This window comes from Anolis carolinensis, unplaced genomic scaffold, assembly GCF_035594765.1.
Source record: "Anolis carolinensis isolate JA03-04 unplaced genomic scaffold, rAnoCar3.1.pri scaffold_12, whole genome shotgun sequence".
Classification (NCBI taxonomy): domain Eukaryota; kingdom Metazoa; phylum Chordata; class Lepidosauria; order Squamata; family Dactyloidae; genus Anolis; species Anolis carolinensis.
The window spans coordinates 1703187-1728605 of record NW_026943823.1 but is presented as its reverse complement, the minus strand read 5'-3'; the positions used below and the strand labels follow the sequence as shown (position 1 = coordinate 1728605).

The following is a 25419-nucleotide window of genomic DNA, read 5'->3' as shown; positions in this document are numbered from 1 at the left end:
GATCTGGCATTTATACCTCGCTTTTCTCCCTGAATGGGACCCAAAGCGGCTCACAACATTTGAAAAACAGTACGAGTAACAAACACAGGTCACAATAAAACCATCTCTAGAAGGAAGGAGGGAGGGAAGCAGGAAGCCGGGGTGGGCGAAGGCCTCGCGGCCCAGCGCGGGAAGGCGGGCGCCATGACCGGCACCGGAGGGCTCCTTCCGCCTTTTTTTTTTTAGACCCGCCACTTCCGGTAGGGTTGTCTTCCCGGCGTGCGTCGCGGGCGGAAGCGCCGCCATTTTTGGTTCTTCCCTGGCTGTGGTGGAGACCATAACAAGGCGCGGGGCTGGGCTCCGGTTCTGCGGGGCGGAGGGAGAAGGAAGGGGCGAAAGGGGAGAGGAGAGCAGGAGGAGGAGGAGGAGGAGCGGGTGCCAGTCCGCCCACCCGCCCGCCCGCCCGCCCGCCCGCGGCTCAGCTCCGGGGTGTTCATGTTTCCCACAGGTTTCTCTTCCGCTCAGGAGGTGAGGCCTGCCACTGATGGTAGCAGCAACAGCAGCAGCTCCTCTTCCTCCTCCTCTTCCTCCTCCTCCTCCAAGAAGAGGAAGATAAACAACAGCGAGAAGGACGAGACAGAGCCCCTCTCCTCCTCCTCCTCCTCCTCTTCTTCCTCCTGCTCTTCTCTCCTCCCCAGGAACCACTCTTCTTCCTCCTCTTCCTCCTCCTCAGTCATTGCTTCCACCTCCTGCTCTTCCTCCTCTTCCTCCTCCAACCATCACCTGCAGAAGAAGCTCCGCTTCGAGGACGCCTTGGATTTTATTGGACTCGATGTCAAGATGGCCGAGGAGTCTTCTTCCTCACCGGCGGCTTCTTCGTCTTCTTCTTCCCAACAGCAGCAGCAGCAGCAGCAGCTCAAAAGCAAAAGCCTCCTCCTGTCCTCCGTGGCCGCGGGACACCACGCCAACGGCCTGACCAAAGCCGCCTCTTCCAGCGTCTCCAGTTTTGCCAATAGTAAACCCGGCTCGGCCAAGAAGTTAGTCATCAAGAATTTTAAAGGTAACCCACTGTCTCCGTAGTTTGGGTATTGTCCACATTATCTGCTTTGAACTGGGCTATCTGGCCGTGTTGACTCAGGGTCCTTCCATACAGCCATATAACCCAGAATATCAAGGCAGATCATCCACAATATCTGCTTTGAACTGGGTTATCTGGCAATGCAGACTCAGGGCCTTTCTGCAGCCATATAACCCAGAATATCAAGGCAGAAAATCCCACAAAATCTGCTTTGAACTGGGTTATCTGGCAGTATCGACTCAGGACCCTTCCACACAGCCATATAACCCAGAATATCAAGACAGATCATCCACAACATCTGCGTTGAACGGGTTATTTTGTATTTTTTATTTATTTCCATCATTTCTATCCCTCCCTTTTCACCCGAAGGTCGGCTTACAAACTGACCGAATTCTATGCCAATACATAACAATACAAAAGAAAAAGTGTTGACTCGGTGTTGACTCAGGGCCCTTCCACACAGCCATATAACCCAGAATATCAAGGCAGATCATCCACAATATCCGCTTTGAACTGGGTTATCTGGCAGTGTCGACTCAGAGCCCTTCCATACAGCCATATAACCCAGAATATCAAGGCAGAAAATCCCACAAAATCTACTTTGAACTGGGTTATCTGGCCGTGTTGACTCAGGGCCCTTCCACACAGCCATATAACCCAGAATATCAAGGCAGATCATCCACAATATCTGAACTGGGTTATCTGGCAGTGCAGACTCAGGGCCCTTCCACACAGCCATATAAAGCGGAATATCAAGGCAGACAATCAGCTGAAAATAGCTGATATTCTACAGACTATCTGGATACACGTTGAGTTAATTCAGTGAGAGATTCCATCAGAATCCTGCAGACACGTTGACTGCATGGAAAAACATTGTGACTTTTGAGCAGATCCTGACCTTGTATTGTTGAATGATGAGTTTCTATGAATGTTGATCTTTTGTTATCTTCCAGATAAACCTAAACTGCCTGAGAATTACACAGATGAAACCTGGCAAAAACTGAAAGAAGCAGTAGAAGCTATTCAGAACAGTACTTCAATAAAGTATAATTTAGAAGAGCTCTATCAGGTATGCATTAAAACGTGTCATCTTCAGGACCTAAGTTTTTTCTTTATTATCCAAACTCTGAGTGATATCTTGCTCTTAAATCACATGGGAAGTGTTTGTGATTCTGTTATCATTCAATAGCTGAGGTACAGCCACAAATTGGACAAATTGATACTGTGTTCACATTGATAATGACAGTTATCACTTTGCTTAAAGGGGCATCATATATTAGCACTGTATAGAAATAAAGTGTTCATATTATTATTATATCAGTTTAATGCATTTTAATAGGATTGCTCTTTTCTCTTCTTGGTTTACTCTGAGCCCTTTTTACATGTGCAAATTTGTTGAAGAACTTGGCTCAAAGCTTTGGGCCAGTCTTCAGTCTACATTAACATATATGACATTTATTTTTTACAGTTATGTAACCTGACTACATTATCTTGACTATGCATATGTCTTTTTGCTTTAGACTTTATAGTAGAAGGCATCTTGGTCAAAGGTTAATAAGTCTGTGAAATATTATGATTTACAAATAAATCTTCAATAAGATTTCTCTGGAATCACAATATTTCACATTCCCATTAATCCTCTGGTTAATACTTTATAACCTGATTGCATATGATTTTTTTAGAATTACTTGACATTTTTCTCTGTTAAGACAGATGAGTTGTAAATTCAAGAACTTACTTGTAAATGTCAAATGCAGTTTAATATACACACGCTGTATAGTGTTAAAGAATAGATTTTACCCCTAAACTGTAAATGATAAAGAAACATATGGTCTTTATTTAGTATCTTCTGTAACACCTCTGCTTCAGTGGGAATGAGTCTTTGAAATAACGATTCATATATTCATTTCTAAGCCGGCTCATTGTGTATTTAATACACAGAAAAACTAAAATTGTTTTTAAATTATGTCTGTACAGAAGGTAATTCTTTCCTAGGATCAAACATAGATTGAAAAAGAATAGTGATCAACATAGCTATTTTTTAAATAGAGAAAAAACCTTTATTATGGAGATTTTTGTACTGTTACCTTCTAGATCATAATTTTCTCAGATTTAGTAAGAATGCCCTTCACTCAATCATTTCAATAACTGATAAAATATTGAGGAGTGTTGGCCCCAAGCACTGCACTTGAGGCCTCCTTCCAGTTTTAAGCACAACCACTTTGACAACTCTTTGAGTAGTTTTCCAACCAATTATGGCTGCATCTGTTGGTTTCTGTCAATTCCACATTTAGTCAGCTTGCCAATCAAAATATTGTGACGAACCTTTTCAAATGCTTTGCTGAAATTCATATAAATGGCATCCACAACATTCCTACTATCTAGTAAACTACTAAAAGATATAAGATTAGTTTGGCAGAATTTGTTTTTGTAAACCCCGTGCCAATAACTGTATTGTCATGAAAACACATGCAGATGGACTCATGTCTATTCTGTTCTGTTATTGCTACTGGCATTTAGGTTAGGCTGATTGAGCTGTAGTTTCCTGGATCTTTTGACAAAAAGGAACAATGTTTCAATCAATCTATGTCATGCTAATTACAGCACTCACATAACCAAAACCTACAGCCACAAAATTCAAGTTGATGGAGTCTTGATCAGTGTGGACCCTCACTTAGCCCGCAGTTTTCTGTATTGCCCCAGAGATCCAAATAAGAAAAGTGTATTTTCAATTAATATTAGGATAAATATTTTAATGCTGAGAGCAGTTTGATAATGCCATTAATTATAGTCAGAGTCTTTTTTATATTCCCGCTCCCAAAATTGCCCAACCATTACCTGGGGAACTCTGGGAAGCACAGTTGAACAATACCTTTTCTGGTTTCCAACAGGAAAATAATAGGATAATTGACACTTAGTTTGCAATCAAAGTATTGCCACTGAAGGAATATTTCTGGAAATGTTTGCTTTATTTATCTCGGGGGGGGGGGGGGAGCAGGTGGAAAAAGAATTATGATCTAAATCTAATGTTGTTGTGATCATTATCCATGTTTCCTCTCAATTTAAATCCCTTTCTGTGGTAGATATTTGCTCACATACCATCAATAACGTGGATTAATTATCAGAGCATTCAATTGATGCTCTGTTTATCCAGAGGTCAGCTTCATTTGTTCATCAGTCTAGGGATTTACCATCCTTTCACCCTTTTAAGGTCAAGGGCCTTAAGGAACCCTTGTTACTAATACGTTTTCAATGAAAGCTCTAGGCTCGGACTGGATATTATGAAAGCAAAGCAGCAGCATTTTCTGTTGACACTATTTTGTTTGGATCTATTTTTAGCATCTTGGGTATTAAAAATAGCTAAACTGCTACTGAAATGAATACTAAATAAAACAGTTTTGTTTACGAGGAGCTGCCTGGTAAATAGAACTAATTCCAAATAAGAGTTGTATAAGTTATAGGTGATTTAAGTGAACTGAATTCAGTTTATGATATTATAACTTTCTGATTTTCTCTCTGTTGCAATAATCCTTGCAATCCCAATTTCTGTGGGTAGTTGTGGCATTTGAAATCATTACATGGCCATTAGCCATTCATATGCTAATATAGTTGGAAATTGTGCTATTCGTCATTACATTCCTACCAACATGTAAATATGTTTTGTGTTAAGTATGAAATCTAGTACAGTGTGGAAGTGGCTTTTTTCCCCTTGAATGTTTTCTACTCTCTGTTTTAGGCTGTTGAAAATCTCTGCTCCTACAAGATTTCTGCAAATTTGTACAAGCAGTTGAGACAGATTTGTGAAGATCATATCAAAGCACAGATTCATCAGTTCAGAGAATATCCTTTTGTAATTGAAATGAATTTGGCAAGCCAGTCTGTGATTTAGATGCCTGTAGGCAGTGACGGTAATCTCATGGATAAGAGTTTCATAGTGTTATTATTTGTGGATTTTCACGATGTTTGTGCCAAGCCTTTATGGTGCCTGTCTGGCCTTTCAACAGGGATCGCATAAAGCTTAATGATTGTCTGCCTTTTGTGAAAGGAAGTACTTGCTTGGTTATAGTAGAAGAGAAAGTTGGTTAATCTAATTGTGAAATGCCATCCACCACTTATATGTCACAGATGCTTGAACTGGAGTCGTGCTAGGAAAACTGAGGAGATTAAGGTTTCAGGAAGAGAGAAACCTACAAATCCTGGAAGAAAGCCCCTCCTTGATTAACCTAATAAATGTTCTTAGTTTACTGGATAGGACCAGCTGTTCTCTGTTGCTGTTGTTTCAGTTGTTTTGTTAAAGCCTTAACTGCTTCCTCATGGATTCATTGGACAGTGTTCTTTTTCTCAAGAAAATAGACAAATGTTGGCAAGATCATTGCAGACAAATGGTAAGGCTTGCTTTCCTTCCTGTAATATTTCTATACATTTCATACTAGTGTACTAGATCTTTTGCTTCTACCATAAGTGGTGACTCTCAGTCCCAACTGGAAGTTCTGAAAACCTCAAGTAGAAATATAGAGAAACCTCTGGGCTGTTTTGTAATCCTTCAGAGTATTGCAGAGGCAGGAGAATAAAGTCCTGTTTCCCACTGGCTTTGGATACGAAAGTACAATATAAACCTCTATATCTGTCGGACCTATATATACTGTATATACTCGAGTATAAGCCTAGTTTTTCAGCCCTTTTTTAGGACTGAAAAAAACCTCAGCTTATACTTGGGCGAGGGTCCTGGTGGGCTTATATTCAGGTCAAGTATATATGGTATATTTATTATTTTTCTCTATTATTGGTATTGTTACATATATTATTTTACTCTATTAATTATTATTATTACATTTATTATTTTACTCTATTACTTTTGCATTTATTTTACTCTATTTTTATTATTAATAATACATTTATTATTTTACTGCATTTATTATTACATTTATTATTTCACTCTTATTATTAAAAAGATACATAAGCACATTTACATTGAAGAAGATGAAAATAATGATTTAATCAGAGTTGGAACAGTCATATCTTAAATTACAGTTTGATGTAAAGATTCAAAAACATTTAAACTACTGATGTCTCAATTAATGTAATTTTATTGGTATCTCGGCTTATATTGGAGTCAAGGTTTTCCCAGTTTTTTTGTTTTAAAATTAGGTGCCTCGGCTTATATTCGGGTTGGCTTATACTTGAGTATATACGGTGTGCAGCATGATGTTTGGTTTATAGCAAGCTTGGGAAAGATACTAGTAATTGGTGCTCAGAACTTTTTTCAGTCAACCTAGTTTTTTAATCTGCTGACAACTTGTTTTCTTCTGTGACTGTTGAAGGCCATTGCTGCCATGCAGCATAGCAAATCTTTTAGTAGAAAAAATAGAATCCTTAAAGCTATGCAATATATTTAAATATAGCCGTGATATCTTCTGGAGTGCACATCAACAACTAAAAATCCCATTCTTGAAACACTAGCTTATTTTGTAATTGTTCTACAAAAGAAATGGATTTGAAAGATATTTCCACTGCTTCATGTTAGGATTTCTTTTTGTTAAGTCAGTCAGAATGTCTTCTTATATGACTTTGTAGCTGCAGTTAGTAAACATGTTAGAAAGCAAGCCCCACATCAGTTAACAGTCTTTCCTTCCAAATAAGTGTTGTGGCACAAGAATTATATTCTCAAGCACCTGTGGTTGGGTCACAAGAGTGATCTCAAGCTGGGTGCATATTGCAAACATAGTGCTGAAAATCTGTCAAAATCTTGATGGCTTATTCTTACCATTACAGATCATGATTAGAAGTATCTTTTTGTTCCTGGATCGAACCTACGTTCTTCAAAATTCAATGCTGCCATCAATTTGGTGAGGATAAAAGTATAGTATTGATTTCAGGCTGTCAAGATAAAAAGATTAGCAGCACACACACCCTGTTTTCATATTGATTGATTGTGAGTTGTACTGTGAGTAGAGAAGACTGAAATATATCAACTTTATTGTCTGTATATGCACACAAACAAACACACACACACTCTCAGCCCTTTAATGTAAAATCTTGGCTTTTGGGGGGTCACCATTGAAAGCTACGATTCAGTTAAAACAGCAAGCCTAGGATCACTAAGAATATGTATAATTTACCAAATTGTATGAACCTACACTGGCTCTGTCCTAGTATTCCACTTGCTTTTGACAGTTTCTGTTGTTGTTTTCCAGGGATATGGGACTTGAATTGTTCAGGACCCATATAATTAGTGACCAGAAAGTTCAGAATAAGACCATCGATGGCATTCTTCTCTTGATTGAGAGGGAGAGGAACGGAGAGGCGATTGACAGGAGCCTCCTCCGCAGCCTTCTAAGCATGCTTTCTGACCTGCAGGTGAGGAAGAGTTGTGATAAACACGCATGCGATGTCAAGGCTAAGCAGTGAGAACACCCTAAGAGAAAAAAATTCAATTCCTTTATTATAATAATAATAATAATAATAATAATAATTTTATTTTTATACCCCTATTTTATATTTTAAATATAAATTTAAATATTTTAAATATAAATATATATAATATATTTTATATTCCCTAGATCTATCAGGATTCTTTCGAGCACAGATTCTTGGAAGAAACTAACCGACTCTATGCAGCAGAAGGACAGAGGCTGATGCAGGAAAGAGAGGTATGTTGTGACCTTATTTATTTATTTATTTATTACATTTATATCCCGCCCTTCTCACCCCGAAGGGGACTCAGAGCAGCTTACAAATTAAATTTACATACAGTATTATATTATTAGCATAGTACAATACTGGCAATAAATTACTATATTGTACTTTATCAATATATTGTAATATTATTAGTAATATTTTAACTGTTTTAACATTTTAGTTCATTGTATATCATTACTATATTGTACTATATTACAGTGTGTGTATATATATATATATATATATATATATATATATATATATATATATATGTGTGTGTGTGTGTGTGTACAGTAATAGCATAGTACAATATTGGCAATAAATTACTATATTGTACTATATCAGTATATTGTAATATTATTAGTAATATTTTAACTGTTTTAACGTTTTAGTTCATTGTATATCATTACTATATTGTACTATATTACAATATATATGTATATATATATATATGTAAAGTATTAGCATAGTACAATACTGGCAATAAATTACTATATTGTACTATATCAGTATATTGTAATATTATTAGTAATATTTTAACTGTTTTAACGTTTTAGTTCATTATATATCATTACTATATTGTACTATATTACAATATATATATGTGTACAGTATTAGCATAGTACAATACTGGCAATAAATTACTATATTGTACTATATCAATATATTGTAATATTATTAGCAATATTTTAACTGTTTTAATGTTTTAGTTCATTATATATCATTACTATATTGTACTATATTACAATATATATATGTCTACAGTATTATCATAGTACAATACTGGCAATAAATTACTATATTGTACTATATCAATATATTGTAATATTATTAGTAATATTTTAACTGTTTTAACGTTTTAGTTCATTGTATATGAGTGTAACTGCATCAATTGCCACTTGTAAGCCGCCCTGAGTCCCCTCGGGTGAGAAGGGCAGGGTATAAATAATTGAAATAAATAAATAAAATAATATTACATATAAAATATAATATATAATTAATATTATTATATTATATTATTAGTATTATATCGTATTACAATATGGCTCAATAGGTGCAGTGAACATTTTACCCTAAACTCTGGGGGCAAAGCATGATTCATTCTGTGCTGCTGAGGGTGACTGAATGCAGCAGCAATAATTTCCAAGGAATTCGTGGATATCGCCTTAGGGGACCCATTGCAGCAGAAACAAGAGTATCTCTCTAAGTACCTTGAAAACTATCATACTTTATTTGGAAAAGCAGGCTACTTCTTCAGATGCAAGTTGAGTTTGCAGTCCACAGAAAATAAGTTCATAAATACCTTGACTTTTAATGATTTTAGTATTAATTGTATGACTTAGGATCTCGCAAGGGTGGAAGCCAGTTAGACTTGGCATATAACTCTATTCTCTTGTTGAAATTTTTCTCCTCAACTTGTCTCGTGTGCCAGGTTCCAGAGTATCTTCATCATGTCAACAAACGTTTGGAAGAAGAGGCAGACAGGATTATCACATACTTGGATCAAAGCACTCAGTAAGTGTGTGCTCCCTTTTAATTAAGTGCTTACATCCCTTTATAGTAGTTCCAGGGTTGGGTTTATTTTTTTTTGTCATTGTAGGCCAATTCCATAAATAGAAGCAATAATGTAAAAGATAGCTACATTCATTGTCCATACGTTAAATGTCCTTACCATCCAATCTACATAAGAGAAATAAAATGTAATGCATAAGACCCTGAAAATGTCACTTTCCCCTCCTGAAGGCTACTAGAAGGCTAACACTATGTAACACAATTTTTGTTCCTGGGTTTTAAATGTCATTTCCTAAATGGTTCTACCATAAAAAGAAGGAAAAGGTGTATTAAACTGCAGAAATGTTGCTTTTGCAGGAGCACATTTTGCTCTAGTTTTTCAATGAATATCTCATAGAGTCTAAACCAATTACACAGAGTGTGAGCCACAAAAATAGTTTCTGAAGTAGAACAGCTACTTTCAGAGTAAGGACTGCACAATTAAAAAGGAAATAACACTTTGAAACTAGGATTTTTTTCAAATTTTGTTACATAGTGTCATTTATACCCCATATAGCCCCCGGTGGCGTAGTGACTTGAAGGTTGGGTTGCTGACCTGAAGGCTGCCAGGTTAAAATCCAACCCAGGGAGAGCATGGATGAGCTCTCTCTATTAGCTCCAGCTCCATGCGGGGACATGAGAGAAGCCTCCCACAAGATGGTAAAAACATCAAAACATCCAGGCAAGTCCCCTGGGCAACGTCCTTGCAGATGGCCAATTCTCTCACTCCAGAAGCGACTTGCAGTTTCTCAAGTTGCTTCTGACACAGAAAGAAAAAATATTTATACCCCATTACAGACCCTAAAGCATCCTGTAAATGGAAACTGACATTGGATTTACAGCCACTTTGCACATAATTTGGGGTTTTCACAGCCTAATAGGCACAAAATTGGGTGCCTGCATGCGTTCTCTATTCCTACCTCCAGACTTTTGTTCCTGCTTTGTCAAAGGTCTTCATTTAAAATGCCATGGATCTTATATAAGCAGCAGGCGGTCGCGTTTACTGTACGAAACATCATTCATCCTGCTGTTCCAGTTGGCTTTTGAAATGGTTTGAGTGCGAGCAAAAGGAATGTAATTCTAAACGCTTTTTCCTATAGGAAACCACTAATTGCTACTGTAGAAAAACAGCTGCTAGGTGAACATTTAACCGCCATTCTACAGAAAGGTAACCTATCTTTCTTTATAGAACTCTTTGTTTACTGCTTCTTCGGGGCTTTCAGTTCCCTGGGCTGGATGGAAATGGCCCGGTCAGGTGCTGCCTCTTCTTTAACCCCCTTTGCATACTCAGTTCATGAAATAGCACTGAACGTGGCCCGGGAGGGTTTGCCGCACGTCCCGATCTCCTCCTTGGAGGTAAGGAGCCGACGCTCATGCCGTCCGATGAATCTCAGCATGCAAACTAATGTCGCTAAGATCTGCAAATGTGAACGGAGGTTGTCTGATAAACTTGTCCATCCTGAATGGCATGAACAGGCAAGAGTGCTGCTTCAAGGCACAGCGTTTGACAAATCTGCTGCAGCATTTTGCAGGCAGGAAGCACTTTTTTCACAATGATTTTCACAAGGAGACAATGATAGCTGCCACTCCTAAGGGGCTGTAAATACTAGAGGTGTGCGAAGCAGCTGAAATCTTATTAGTAATTCATTTCGGAGATTCAGGTGGCCCCTGCTTTGTTTTGTAAACATTTGGAGAGGTCCTGTTTCATTCTGTAATCCAAATCTCAAAAGCTTCATAATTGTTTCATTAAGATTTGTTCAGTTAGCGGCAATGGGGAAGATTTTAAGGCTCGTTTCTCTGTCATTTTTACCACTATCAGGATGAAAATTGGCACACTTGTCGGCAACATTTACGACTTTAAGCCTGCCAAGTTTCAGAACGTTTTGGTCATCCACTGATTTTTAGAAAATTTTAAAGGTTTTTACAAATATATATATATTAATTACAAGAGGTATCCTCTTGAATTTCTGCACAGTGAGACAACATAAGCAAGGCATCAATCCCACAAACTTTCAGAATTATGAAATGGACCTCTGAAGCTTTGCACAGCCCTAGTAAATAAATACCACATTACCAAACAGCCTCAAATCCTGCTTTAATAACATGAATAACATGAATTGTTGCTTAGAAAGGGGGAAGGGTCTTGTTTTAGCATTTGTAAGCCGCCTCGGATCCCTAGGCCAGGAGAAAGATGGGATACTTGTTTTCAAAAACTAAATAAAATGCATCCTCGTCTTGCAGGTTTAAATCATCTCCTGGATGAAAACCGAATTCAAGATTTATCGCTACTATATCAGTTGTTTAGTAGAGTGAAAAATGGCGTGCAAGCTCTTTTGCAGCAATGGATCGAATATATCAAGGTACTAGCGCATGATTTAATTTTGGGGGAGGTGGTTTAAATATATTGGAGCAGGAAAACGTGTGTGTGTATAGTAAGACATTTATCTCCCAAAAGAGAACGTATGCACACACCCAACACTGCCAGCATTTGTGGAAAGAGTTTAAAACAGGTATATGAGATCAAGCTGCTGTCCTAGCCTTCTAATAACAGCATATGATTTTAAAAGTTTGAAACTGCAGAAGAAAATTATTATTTATTTATTACATCACTTCTACCCCGCCCTTCTCACCCATCAGGGGACTCGGGCGGCTTGTTTCTGATTCCAGGCATTTCCAGAAAATACCATATATACTCGAGTATAAGCCGACCCGAATATAAGCCGAGGCACCTAATTTTACCACAAAAAACTGGGAAAACATTAACTCCAATATAAGCCAAGATACCAATAAAATTATATTAATTGAGGCATCAGTAGTTTAAATGTTTTTGAAACTTTACATCAAAATGTAATTTAAGATATGAGTGTCCAACTCTGATTAAATCATTATTTTCATCTTCTTCAATGTAAATGTGCTTAGGTATCCTTTTAATAATAACAGAGTGAAATAATAAATGTAATAATAATAATAATAATAAATGCAGTAAAATAATAAATGTAATAATAGAGTAAAATAATAAATGTATTATTAGTAATAAAAATAGTAAAATAAATGTAAAAGTAACAACAATAATAGAGTAAAATAATAAATGTAATAATAATAATTAATAGAGTAAAATAATAAATGTAACAATACCAATAATAATAGAGAAAAATAAATATACCATATATACTTGAGTATAAGCCGACCTGAATATAAGCCCACCGGGACCCTCACCTGAGTATAAGCCGAGGTTTTTTTCAGTCCTAAAAAGGGCTGAAAAACTAGGTTTATACTCGAGTATATACAGTAATTGTAAACCCTGCCTCTTTCTTTCCCAAAATGTTACTATTTTCAGTGTTTTTACTGTTCCTCTACCTTTTGAAATATAAAGAGCTCTAAAATTGATTATGTTGGCCTTCGCAAGGCTGAATAAAAAGTTAACTTCGGCACATACAGTCGTTTAATGATTATTTAAAATGTTATGGTAGCATATTACAGAGTTATTGTACTTCTTGCATTTGGCATCTAGGGGCTGTATTTTTTTTCTCTCTGTTATTTTGCTCCTGGTTGTAAAATATCAAAAACTGGTATAAAGTTGGCCACTATTTTCATGGGCTTTGCCTCTATTTAAAACTTGAGACCTGTGTGCTGTTCATTTACGTTTTCTGAGGCATCGACGTGAGTGCATTAGAAATTATATTTTGGTTTTCCCAGGCATTTGGCAGCACGATTGTGATAAATCCGGAGAAGGACAAAACCATGGTCCAAGAGCTGCTAGACTTCAAGGATAAAGTTGACCATATAATTGACGTTTGCTTTTTGAAGAATGAGAAATTTGTCAATGCCATGAAAGAAGCCTTTGAAACCTTCATCAACAAAAGACCAAATAAGCCTGCTGAACTCATAGGTATGTGTTTCGTTGTGGCAATCTTTCCCAAATGTGGTGTCCAATAGAACCATATCCGTAACAAAATTTGAAAAATGTTCTGTTCCTGTTTTGACAGTGTTATTTCCTGTTTAATTCTATGATCCTTACTTTGAAAGTAGTTGTTCCGCTCCAGGAACTTTGTTGTTTTTGTGGCTGCCACAAACTAAGTTGAATTGGTTGAGACTCGATAATGAAAAACTATAGCAAAGTGTGCTGCAAGATATCCCGCAAAAACAACATTTTTGTAGTTTAATAAACTTTTCCCATGTTTTTATGATAGAACCAATTAAGAAATGACATTGAGAACCCAGGAACAAAAATCGTGTTATATACCTAGTGCATTTCCATTTGCATGACACAGCTTTGCATTCTCTAACGTCAAGCAAAGCATTTAGGAGCAAAGAAGTAAACTAGAGAGAAGAGTTGCTTCCTCATTAGCATTTTATGTTTATTAAAAATAGAACGAAGTACAAGACTGGCCTAATATATAACATTTTGTTGAAGAAATGCGTGTATGAATCCCATGATTTGCTTTCTGTTTTGTCTCCTTTGCTGCCCCAAAGCCAAGTATGTGGATTCAAAGCTTCGCGCTGGAAACAAAGAAGCTACCGACGAAGAGCTTGAAAAGATGCTGGATAAAATTATGATTATATTTAGGTTTATCTATGGTAAGAGCTGGGCTTCTGTCGTCACACTAAGCAGCCACAATTCAAGCTAAATTAGGTCCGACCAAGCTCACTGATTCCAGTTTGTGTTATTTAACATTATTATTATTATTATTATTATATTATTTATATAACAGGTTATTTGCTCTTAACCCACTAGAACCCCTTGGTACCTGGAATGGCAAAGTTGAAGCCCTCCAGGTCTCTTTTGTATAAGCAATGAAGGTAGTGATAATATGACAACATATTCCCTGGCCCTGTTATATGCATGTATTTCTCAGGAATTAACAAACTAGTAGGAAGGAATATGTGTGGCATCTATGCCTGACCAGCTGCTAAGTCTATCAGGAAACCTGGTTGGGGGTATTATAGGGTTTCCTATAAGGTATATAACAATTGCAGTTGGGCTTTGCAATAAGGTTTTTATAAAAATGAGTCTTCTGTCCTCTACAGGGAAGGATGTTTTCGAAGCCTTTTACAAAAAGGATCTAGCCAAGCGGCTACTAGTGGGCAAAAGTGCCTCCGTAGATGCTGAGAAATCCATGCTGTCGAAACTCAAACACGGTAAGGTTTGTTGTTTGATCCTGGGTGCCTTTTCTGTGTGGATGTGTGTGTGTATACACATTTGGCCTGGAATATAACCCCTTACATATTCGAATACTGCTGTTTTATCTACAGCAATTGCTGTATGTTATTGTTTTTACCAGGGGGTACTGTGAATTTATGATGTTGTGTTGACTGTTTATTGCCTGTATTTTGTTTTGCACTTGTTGTATTTTGTGTCACACCTTGAGTATTTTGTGAGCTGCCCCAAGTCCCTCTGGGAGATGGTGGCAGGATATAAATAAAGTTTTATTATTATTATTTTATTATGACACAGCCAACAAGATAGATATGCTGGATTTCGTATCACAAAATCACAAGTCAAACACTTCCCAAGTGTCTAGGACTGTGTGATGTATTTTCGGATGATGCGTGCAGATCCCAGCAGGGTGGCCTTTTGCAGTTGGCAGATTGTAATTTTGTCAATTTCTATTATTATTATTATTATTATTATTATTATTATTTATTATTATTATTTGAAACACAACAATATGAGTCCACAGCAGACACTCTGCTGGCTGTTGTATTGGATCACACTTCGGACACTTCCCTATTATTATTATTATTATTATTATTATTATTATTATTTGAAACACAACAATATGAGTCCACAGCAGACACTCTGTTGTATTGGATCACATGTCAGACACTTCCTTATTATTATTATTATTATTATTATTATTATTATTATTATTATTATTGTTAGAAACTCGACAATATGAGTCCACAGCAGACACTCTGTTGCATTGGATCACACGTCAGACACTTCCCTATTGTTGTTGTTGTTATTATTATTATTATTATTATTATTATTATTATTATTATTATTATTAGAAACACAACAATATGAGTCCACAGCAGACACTCTGTTGCATTGGATCACACGTCAGACACTTCCCGATTATTATTATTATTATTGTGTTGTCGAAGGCTTTCATGGCCGGGATCACAGGGTTGTTGTATGTCTTTTGGGCTGTGTGGCCATGTTCCAGAAGTACTCTCTCCTGACGTTTCGCCCACATCTATGGCAGGCATCCTCAGAGGTTGTGAGACATACAACAACCCTATTATTATTATTATTATTATTATTATTATTATTATTATTATTATTATTATTATTTGAAACACAATATGAGTCCACAGTAGACACTGTCATATTGGATCACACGTCGGACACTTCCCTATTATTATTATTTACACATTATATTACACTTTTTCTGCAAGACGACTGAACTTGTGTAGGGGAAAAAGGGAATTTCTAATACATCCCTGGGAAATCTCCAGAATTTTCTTTTGAAAGGTATTGCTGCTTATAACAACAATTGCTGTTGGAAGAATTAAACAGATCGTGGGACTAGATAATAATTGATCGGGGACTTCTGCCTGCCAAATGTGTACTAAAATGCTGTGCTGGTCTAGAGTTCACCGGTTGTTGACAAATCTCCGTAATCTGTCCGACGTTGTTTTAACTTCAGTCAGACTCCTAATGTAGCCGGAATCTTATTCTGAAGAAAGGCCTCTTCACGTTGTGTTGATGACACGCTCTCTAAACCAGGCATGGGCCAACTTGGGCCCTCCAGGTGTTTTGGACTTCAATTCCCACCATTCCTAACAGCCGGTAGCTGTTAGGAATGGTGGGAGTTGGAGTCCAAAACACCTGGAGGGCCCAAGTTGGCCCATGCCTGCTCTAAACCTTCTCTTGGTGGCGTAAATCTGAGTGAAATTTTAATCCATCTCTCCTTTTATAGAATGTGGAGCTGCTTTTACCAGCAAACTTGAAGGAATGTTTAAAGACATGGAGCTTTCTAAAGACATCATGATACAGTTTAAACAGGTATGGGCACAACGTCTACTGTTTATTATTCCTTTCCCATGCTGCTTCTGTTTAATCTAATTCTGTTTTTGCAGTTTAATCAGTTTTTCCCATGCTTTTATGATATAACCAATTAGGAAATTGCATTTATAACCCAGGAACAAAAAACATAGTGTTACATAGTGTTAGGGGCCAGGTTTAGCTCAGCAGGCTAAACCACTGAGCTGCAGAAAAATCCTGCCGATCAAAAGGTCAGCAGTTCGAGCCTCGGATGGGGTGAGCACCCACTGTTAGCCCCAGCTCACCTGCCCGTCTAGCAGGTCGAAAGCAGAAATGTGAGTAGATAAATAGGTACCGCTTTTAGCGGTGAAGTAATAAAGGCACCCTTTATCGGGAGGAAGATGGGAAAAACTAAATTTACCTCTGTCTACTCTGTCTGTTCTTGTTAATTATATAACTGGCATTGAATGTTCACCGTATATGTAAGCCTCTCTGAGTCCCCTTCAGGGTGAGAAGAGCAGGGTATAAATGCTGTAAATAAATTTTAAAATTATGTTTATTTATACCTCCCTTTTTCTCCACAAAGAGGACTCAAGGCAGCTAACATGAGAAGCATTTCAATACAATTCAAAACCCATAACATAGATTTAAACGTCAATAGTATCCATTAAAAATTAATAGTTAACCATAAAATACATTTTAAATGTATTTGAATCCAAAGCTGTAACTTGTTTACACCTCTGTGTCATCATTTCCTTTGTCTCTGATTCTGCTCTGCAGTATATGCAAAACCAGAATGTACCTGGCAACATTGAACTCACCGTGAATATCTTGACAATGGGCTACTGGCCAACCTATGTGCCTATGGAGGTTCACCTGCCAGCAGAGGTGAGACAGATTTACAGCAGTTTCATAACGCAAGAACGTCATAACCACCTACTTGTTCTGACCCTGGTTTGAAAGTGTTATTCCTGTTTAATTGTACAGTCCTTACTTTGAAAGTAGTTGCTCTACTCCAGAAACTTTGTTGTTTTTGTGCTGCCACAAACAGGGAACATAATTTGGGAACCTAGGGGAGAAAATGACAATTGATTTATATGTTTGCCTTTTCCTCTTCCCTTTAGATGGTAAAGCTCCAGGAGATATTTAAAACATTTTATCTAGGAAAACACAGTGGCAGAAAACTTCAGTGGCAATCAACATTAGGACACTGTGTACTCAAAGCAGAATTTAAAGAGGTAAGGTATGCTTTCTTGGTTAGTTAGTAGGCTGGTTTTTCACAAGTGGAAGCCACGTTGTAGATTTGCAGGCGTCCACTACACTGTGCATACGGATACTGTATATACTTGAGTATAAGCCGACCCGAATATAAGGCAAGGCACCTAATTTTACCACAAAAAAACTGGCAAAACATTGACTCCAGTATAAGCCAAGGGTGGTACATTTCAGAAATAAAAATAGATACCAATAAAATTACATTAATTGAGGCATCAGTAGGTTAAATGTTTTTGAATATTTACATAAAGCTCAAATTTAAGATAAGACTGTCCAACTCTGACCAAATTTATTTATTATTTATTTATTTCCATCATTTCTATCCCGCCCTTCTCACCCGAAGGGACTCAGGGCGGCTTACAAAACTGGCAGAATTTAATGCCAATACACAACAGTACAAAAGAATAAAACATAAGCAATTCAATACAAATTTAAAATAATACAAAATACTTGAGCCATTCATCCACAAAACCTTATACATAAACCTTAGTCCAGACCAAGTTGAAGCCAACAAATCATTATTCTCATCTTCTTCAATGTAAATGTGCTTATGTATCCTTTTAATAATAATAGAATAAAATAATACATGTAGTAATAATAATAATAAATATAGGAAAATAATACAGGTAATAATAGAGTAAAATAATAAATGCATTAATAATAATAAGATCAGAGTGAAATAATAAATGTATTAATAATAATAAAAATAGAGTAAAATAAATGTAATAGTAGCAACAATAATAGAGAAAAATAATAAATGTAATAATATCAATAATAGAGAAAAATAATAAATGTAATAATATCAATAATAATAGAGAAAATAATAAGTGTAATAATATCAATAATAATAGAGAAAAATAATAATTGTACCATATATTCTCGCGTATAAGCTGACCCAAATATAAGCCAACCAGGACCCTCACCTGAGTATAAGCCGAGGGGGGCTTCTTCAGTCTTAAAAAAAGGGCTGAAAAACTAGGCTTATACTCGAGTATATACAGTATTTTCTTTTTATAGCTGCTATTCCTGTGCTTCACATTTTCAGAGTCAGGGCAGCCATGTTTATTGTTTTCCCAACAGGGCAAAAAAGAGCTGCAAGTGTCTTTGTTCCAGACTCTAGTGCTACTTATGTTTAATGAAGGCGAAGAGTTCAGTTTGGAAGAAGTCAAGCAAGCCACTGGAATAGGTCAGTCTTGTGGCTCCTTGTCATTAATGCAGGCATGGGCAAACTTCGGCCCTCCCTCCAGGTGTTTTGGACTTTAACTCCCACAATTTGCATTAATGAGTCAGATCCTAAGCTTCCTTTCTCTGTTGCAGAAGACGGAGAGCTGCGGCGGACGCTTCAGTCATTAGCCTGTGGCAAGGCGAGAGTGCTGACAAAAAGCCCCAAAGGCAAAGACGTGGAAGACGGAGACAAGTTTACCTGCAACGATGACTTCAGACACAAGCTCTTCAGGATAAAAATCAACCAGATTCAGATGAAAGAAACGGTATCTTGTCTTTTCTTTTTCGTTTCAGACTGTTATCATAAGTATTCTCGTATTTTAGCAGTGCAAATAATCTGGAACGATTTGATATGTCAGATATGCCTTCTGACTCTTGCAGCAAAGAGAGCTTGTTCCCCTACCACGTCATTCATTCCATGCGAGCATGGAATTATTATGGCAGCTTATTATCTGCACATTTTGCTTAATCCCACCCAGAGGAGAGTTTTGGCGACTGCAAGATGTAATGTGTTGCCATCAGCTCTTTTGGATGGGAAATACAAATATATGGAACATTCTTAAAGGGTTTGTTCTTGTGATTTGGTTTCTGTTGAAACACTTCACCATTCCTTGTTTGTACGCCCAAATATGATACTGTTGTTGTTGTTGTTGTTGTTGTTATTATTATTATTGACAGAAAGACATAGTATGACACAGCAAATGAGATATATATGCTGGATTTTGTATCACAAAATCATAAATTGAACATTTCCCAAGTGTTTAGGACTATTATTATTATTGACACAAAGACAGAGTATGACACAGAAAACAAGATGTATATGCTGGAATTATTATTATTATTATTATTATTATTATTGACAAAAAGACATAGTATGACACAGCAAATGAGATAAAAATGTTGGATTTTGTATCACAAAATCATAAGTCGAACATTTCCCAAGTGTTTAGGACTATTCTTCTTCTTCTTATTATTATTATTATTATTATTATTATTTTATTGTATGAGATAGCAAACAAGGTAGACATGCTGGATTTATTATTTTATTGTATGACACAGCAAACAAGATAGACATGCTGGATTTCATATCACAAAATCATAAGTTGAACATTTCCCAAGTGTTTAGGACTATTATTATTATTATTATTATTATTATTATTATTATTACTTTTAGCTGTATTTATATATGTTCCTATTGTTTTAATACATGTTCCTACTATACAGATGACACACAGGAATTCCATTTTTTCACTGTGATCTCTAAAATTTCTTATATTCTGAACAGCTCTGATGCATTATTTTGTGAGACTTAATTATGCTGTTCTTTCTATCTGTGACTTCCTCTTGGTGTATCTGCCTGGGTTGTGATGTTGTTGTTGCCTGCCAACAAAGGCTGTGTGTGTGTGAAGTTAGACTGTGGAATCTTGACATTTCCAGAAATATTAAAGCTCTGTTGTACATGGAATTACACACGTCGTTCTCTAGTTTTTGGTTGAGGGTCAGTTTGAACCCTCCCTTGTTCTCTTTAGTCTTACAGCTCAAGCCAAAAACTGCTCAGAATTAATCCATTCGCTTTTTGCTGCCCCAGGTAGAGAGATTTTGTTCCCTAATGTGTGTCCCATCCCCTCTTTTTCTCCCTTTGCAGGTAGAGGAACAAGCCAGCACTACGGAGAGGGTGTTTCAAGACCGGCAATACCAAATCGACGCAGCCATCGTGAGAATCATGAAGATGCGCAAGACGCTGAGCCACAATCTGCTGGTGTCGGAAGTCTATAACCAGCTAAAATTCCCAGTAAAGGTAGGGCGTGGTTGTTATTGTTTCCTCCTATCAGTAGATCTTACAAACATGATGTCAGTCACAGCGTATGGAAAACAAGACAATTAAAAAACATGTCAATTAGAATAAAAGAAAATTATCATAAAAATATTCTGCAGATGAATGAACAGGGTTATGTTGTGTCAAAATATGTCAACCTTGCTGACTTTCCGCCTTGCTTTGCAGCCTGCTGACCTTAAGAAGAGAATAGAATCGTTAATTGACAGAGACTACATGGAACGAGACAAGGAAAACCCCAACCAGTATAACTACATTGCATAAATATCCAACCAGCCTTTTTTTGTTGTTTTGTTTTGTTTTTCTTTTTCTGCACACCCGATGTCCTTCCTACTTGGTTACCGGTGGAGAAGCCACCCGTTGATCCCATTAAATTAACCTTATTTTTTTTCCCCCTACTACTACTACCAGTGACTGAAATGGAAAAGCAACGTAATGGGGGGAAAGGGGGTGACGTAACCGGGCAAACTTTTCTCAATGGCTGCAACGTGCCCATTGAAGGATTTAGTATTTACATTTTTAAGAAGAATGCTGTTGAACTCTTTGCATGATGTTTGGTATGGTGTGCAGGAAACCAGAAGGAAGTTTCCGGTCTTTGTGAGTCCATTTCCCCCCAGTCTTTACCATACAGATACTTTGTTCCATCTCAAAACAACAAAAGGGTAAAAACATAACCTTTTTATTTTGTTTTACAAATGCTTAAACTGCATGCAAACGACTTCCCGTTTGGAATTAATTTGTTGATCAAATCGAAAATGAGAATCTATGAATCCATAAAACCATTTGCAGCTCTCGTTCATGGACTTCTAAGGTGACGTAACCCATTCGTTGGTGACTATCCAAAGTTTTTTGATTGGTGCTGCAAAGCCCATGATAAAAAGCGTAGCATTTAGATCAATGATATAGTCCCCTCTGTCTTCAAATGTAAATACTTGGGAAAATATTTCAGAGTTGCCATGAGGGCCCTTCCCTCCTCCTGTTTTTCTATCGTTGAATTTCTGAACACTGCAGTTTGGATTTTCTTTTCTTTTCTGATGCAACACTACAAAGCCTGCCTTGAGGAAGTTCCTGCCACCTTTTTCCCCCTTCCGTTTCTCCATTATTTCTGCTTCTACTCCGAGGAGCCACTGGCTATTCGTGGAGACACTTGTTTCAAGCCTTTGCAGGCTCAGCCAGCATCACAGCCCTTTCATATCTCCGCGTCATCGCTGATGTTACTTACCTAAAGTTCACGCTTTGAGAGGCATTCCTTGAACCAGCCTGCCAAAATCCCCTTTTTAAAGAATGTAGAGAGGCCGTCCTCTCCTACCACGTGCCTCCCTTTGAAGACAGCAGAGATTTGCAAAACGTTGCAAGGTGATCCAACTTTGCAAACGAGAATCTCTGCTTATTTTTTCTTCTTGTTGTCTGTCTCGTTTTACTTCCCTAATCTATACGTATTTCTTGATAAGTTTTAGATATCTAACGTTATATTAAGTTTGTGTCTCTGCAAAACATTGCAAGATGATCCAACTTTGCAAACGAGAATCTCCGCATATTTTTTCTTCTTCTTTTCCCTCAAATCTATACATATTTCTTGGTAGGTTTTAGATATCTGATCTCATTAAGTTGTGGATATCTCTCCAAAACATTGCAAGATGATCCAACTTTGCAAACTGGAATCTGACGTCATAATAAGTTGTGTGTGTCTCTGCAAAACATTGCAAGATGATCCAACTTTGCAAACAAGAATCTCTGCATATTTTTTCTTCTTCTTGTCCCTCTCCTTTGACTTCCCTAATCTATACATATTTCTTGGTAAATTTTAGAGATCTGACGTCATATTAAGTTGTGTGTCTGCAAAACATTGCAAGATGATCCAACTTTGCAAACGAGAATCTCCGCGTATTTTTTCTTTTTGTTGTCCCTCTCCTTTTACTTCCCTAATCTATACATATTTCTTGGTAAGTTTTAGAGATCTGACGTCATATTAAGTTATGTGTCTCTGCAAAACATTGCATGATGATCCAACTTTGCAAACGAGAATCTGAAGTCATATTAAGTTGTGTGTCTCTCTGCAAAATGTTGCAAGATAATCCAACTTTGCAAATGAGAATCTCCGCGTATTTTTTCTTCTTGTCCCTCTCCTTTTACTTCCCTAATCTATACATATTTCTTGGTAAGTTTTAGAGATCTGACGTCATATTAAGTTGTGTATCTTTGCAAAACATTGTAAGATGATCCAACTTTGCAAACGATAATCTCTGACGTCATATTAAGTTGTGTGTGTGTGTGTGCAAAACATTGCAAGATGATCCAACTTTGCAGACAAGAATCTGCATTTTTTTCTTGTCCCTCTCCTTTTATTTCCCTAATCTACATTTTTCTTGGTAAGTTTTAGAGATCTGACGTTATATTAAGTTGTGTGTCTCTGCAAAACATTGCAAGATGATCCAACTTTGCAAACTAGAATCTCCGCATATTTTTTCTTCTTCTTGTCCCTCTCCTTTTACTTCCCTAATCTATACATATTTCTTGGTAGGTTTTAGAGATGTGATCTCATTAAGTTGTGGATATCTCTGCAAAACATTGCAAGATGATCCAACTTTGCAAACAAGAATTTCTGACGTCATATTAAGTTGTGTGTGTCTCTGCAAAACGTTGCAAGATGATCCAATTTTGCAAACTAGAATCTCTGACGTCATATTAAGTTGTGCGTGTCTCTGCAAAACATTGCAAGATTATCCAACTTTGCAAACAAGAATCTGCATATTTTTTTCTTGCCCCTCTCCTTTTACTTCTGGAATCTATACATATTTCTTGGTAGGTTTTAGATATCTAATCTCATTAGGTTGTGGATATCTCTGCAAAACATTGCAAGATGATCCAACTTTGCAAACAAGAATCTCTGACGTCATATTAAGTTGTGTGTGATTTCATGGCTTCTTGGTCGGGCTGTTCATACTTTGGACTGCAACTCCCATCATTCCTAACAGCCTCAGGCCCTTTCCTTTTCCCTTTGACTTCCCCAATCTATACATATTTTGGTAAGTTTTAGAGATCTGACAACATATTAAGTTTGTGTCTCTGCAAAACATTGCAAGATGATCCAACTTTGCAAATGAGAATCTGCATATTTTTTCTTCTTCTTGTCCCTCTCCTTTTACTTCTCGAATCTGTCCATATTTGGTAGAGATCTGACGTCATTAAGTTGTGCGTGTTTACATCTCGGAACCTCCTTTTTTCTCAGTGTGGCTTTAACAATTCACCAGTCTAGTTTAAATTTCCAATTCAGCAAAAACTTGGGCAGGGGTTGCCTATCTAATTTGTAGTTTTTTTCTATTAAAGCTCCAACTTAGCAAAATCTTAGGCGGGGATTGTCACGATTCTCGGCCATATCTTATGATTCCCAAACTCCTAGAAACAGCGAAACATCTGGAAAGAGCAACGTTTGGAAGGCCAAGTGCATGAGGTATGATTTTATGGCTTCTTGGTCGGGCTGTTCATACTTTGGACTGCAACTCCCATCATTCCTAACAGCCTCAGGCCCTTTCCTTTTCCCCCTCAGCCGCTTAAGCGGCTGAGGGGGAAAAGGAAGGGGCCTGAAGCTGTTAGGAATGATGGGAGTTGCAGTCTAAAACACTTGTAGGTCCCAAATTTGCCCATAATAACACCTCTGACCGGGAACATTTGCAGAGTTTGCTCGTGTCAATGCTGGAAACGGCATTTGCAACCTCTTAAATTTCCACGTCGAGCTTTAAAATCTATACTTTCCAGCAACTGTTTTTCCTCTTTTTTATTGATATTTATAACAGAACGATATCCGTAGACTTTCTCCATACGTTTTCCAAAAAACTCGCCCTACCGTTGCATGCAGTTTATAGCAGACTCCTTTATAAAGAAACTGCAATTTATTAGGATATAGTTTGGGTGTGTTGTTTTGTTTATTATTTTTTAAGGAACTTTCTACACCAACTTTTTTTTTGGGATGATTTAAAACGCATCCGTTTTGTTCCGACACGAGTAGCAAAAGCGTTGTATAAATTGTTTAAAAAAGGTGCCAAAGTACAGATATAGTTAATTGAAAAAAATTAAGAAAAATAGGCAATTGTTCATTTAGAGCGATGCGAGCTGTGCTTTTACCTTCTTCTTTTTGTTTTGCTCATTTTCCGTGTGTGTAATAATATATGTGTCTCCCGGTTTCTGAACTTTCTCCAAGGCAAAACCATTTTTTTTCTAATGTGTGGGTTTTTCTTTCTTTTTTTGGTTCTGTGCATTTGAGGATACCACTTTGATTTTATTTTCCCCTCTAAATAGGGAAAATAATTTGTTTAAAAAGTTCCAAGAGTCCAGCAGCATTCGAAAATGTAATATACTTTTTTGTACAAAAAAAACGTTCTTCGGAAGAGAATCAGTCCCTTCGAAGCTGGAAGGAAGCGACGGAAAAGGGGGGAAAGGCACCGTTTTTTAATGGGCCGCTTAAAAAGTTTTACTGGTTTGTACTGGAAACGCTCTGCTGACGCAACGGGACATGTCCGCGTGGCGTCGTTCCATACAACAACAAACAAACAAACAAAACAAAACAAAAAGTTAAGTAGGTCAAATGTTTCTTAAGAAGTGGATTGGGTACAGAGAGTCTCTTCTTTGGTAAATAATGTAAATACATGTCCTTTAAAAAAAAAAAAAAGAGTGAGTCTGTTATCTAGGTATTTTGTGTCATTTAATAAATAATAAACAGTTTTCGTGTTGCTAAACTCTTCATTTCTGTCGTGCCTGGAGTAGTAGCGTGTTCCGTGTACATCTTGGTATGTTGCATGTGGAAAAGCCGTC

The 25419-nt window shown here is 37.1% G+C and overlaps 1 protein-coding gene across 1 annotated transcript; it reads left to right on the top strand.

Annotated features, from left to right (window-relative positions):
* The first annotated feature begins 281 nt into the window (after window positions 1-281).
* On the top strand, window positions 282-25329 carry cul4b (cullin 4B). Its single transcript, XM_003229211.4, has 20 exons — window positions 282-1039; window positions 2011-2126; window positions 4794-4897; window positions 5373-5442; window positions 6830-6903; window positions 7252-7414; window positions 7618-7707; window positions 9168-9250; window positions 10387-10454; window positions 11528-11646; window positions 12983-13175; window positions 13760-13864; window positions 14315-14425; window positions 16213-16298; window positions 17058-17165; window positions 17402-17515; window positions 18633-18738; window positions 18870-19042; window positions 20422-20574; window positions 20779-25329. Exons 1-20 carry the CDS (start codon window positions 475-477, stop codon window positions 20872-20874), a joined length of 2697 nt encoding a protein of 898 aa, XP_003229259.3. The 5' UTR covers window positions 282-474; the 3' UTR covers window positions 20875-25329.
* The last annotated feature ends 90 nt before the right edge of the window (window positions 25330-25419 follow it).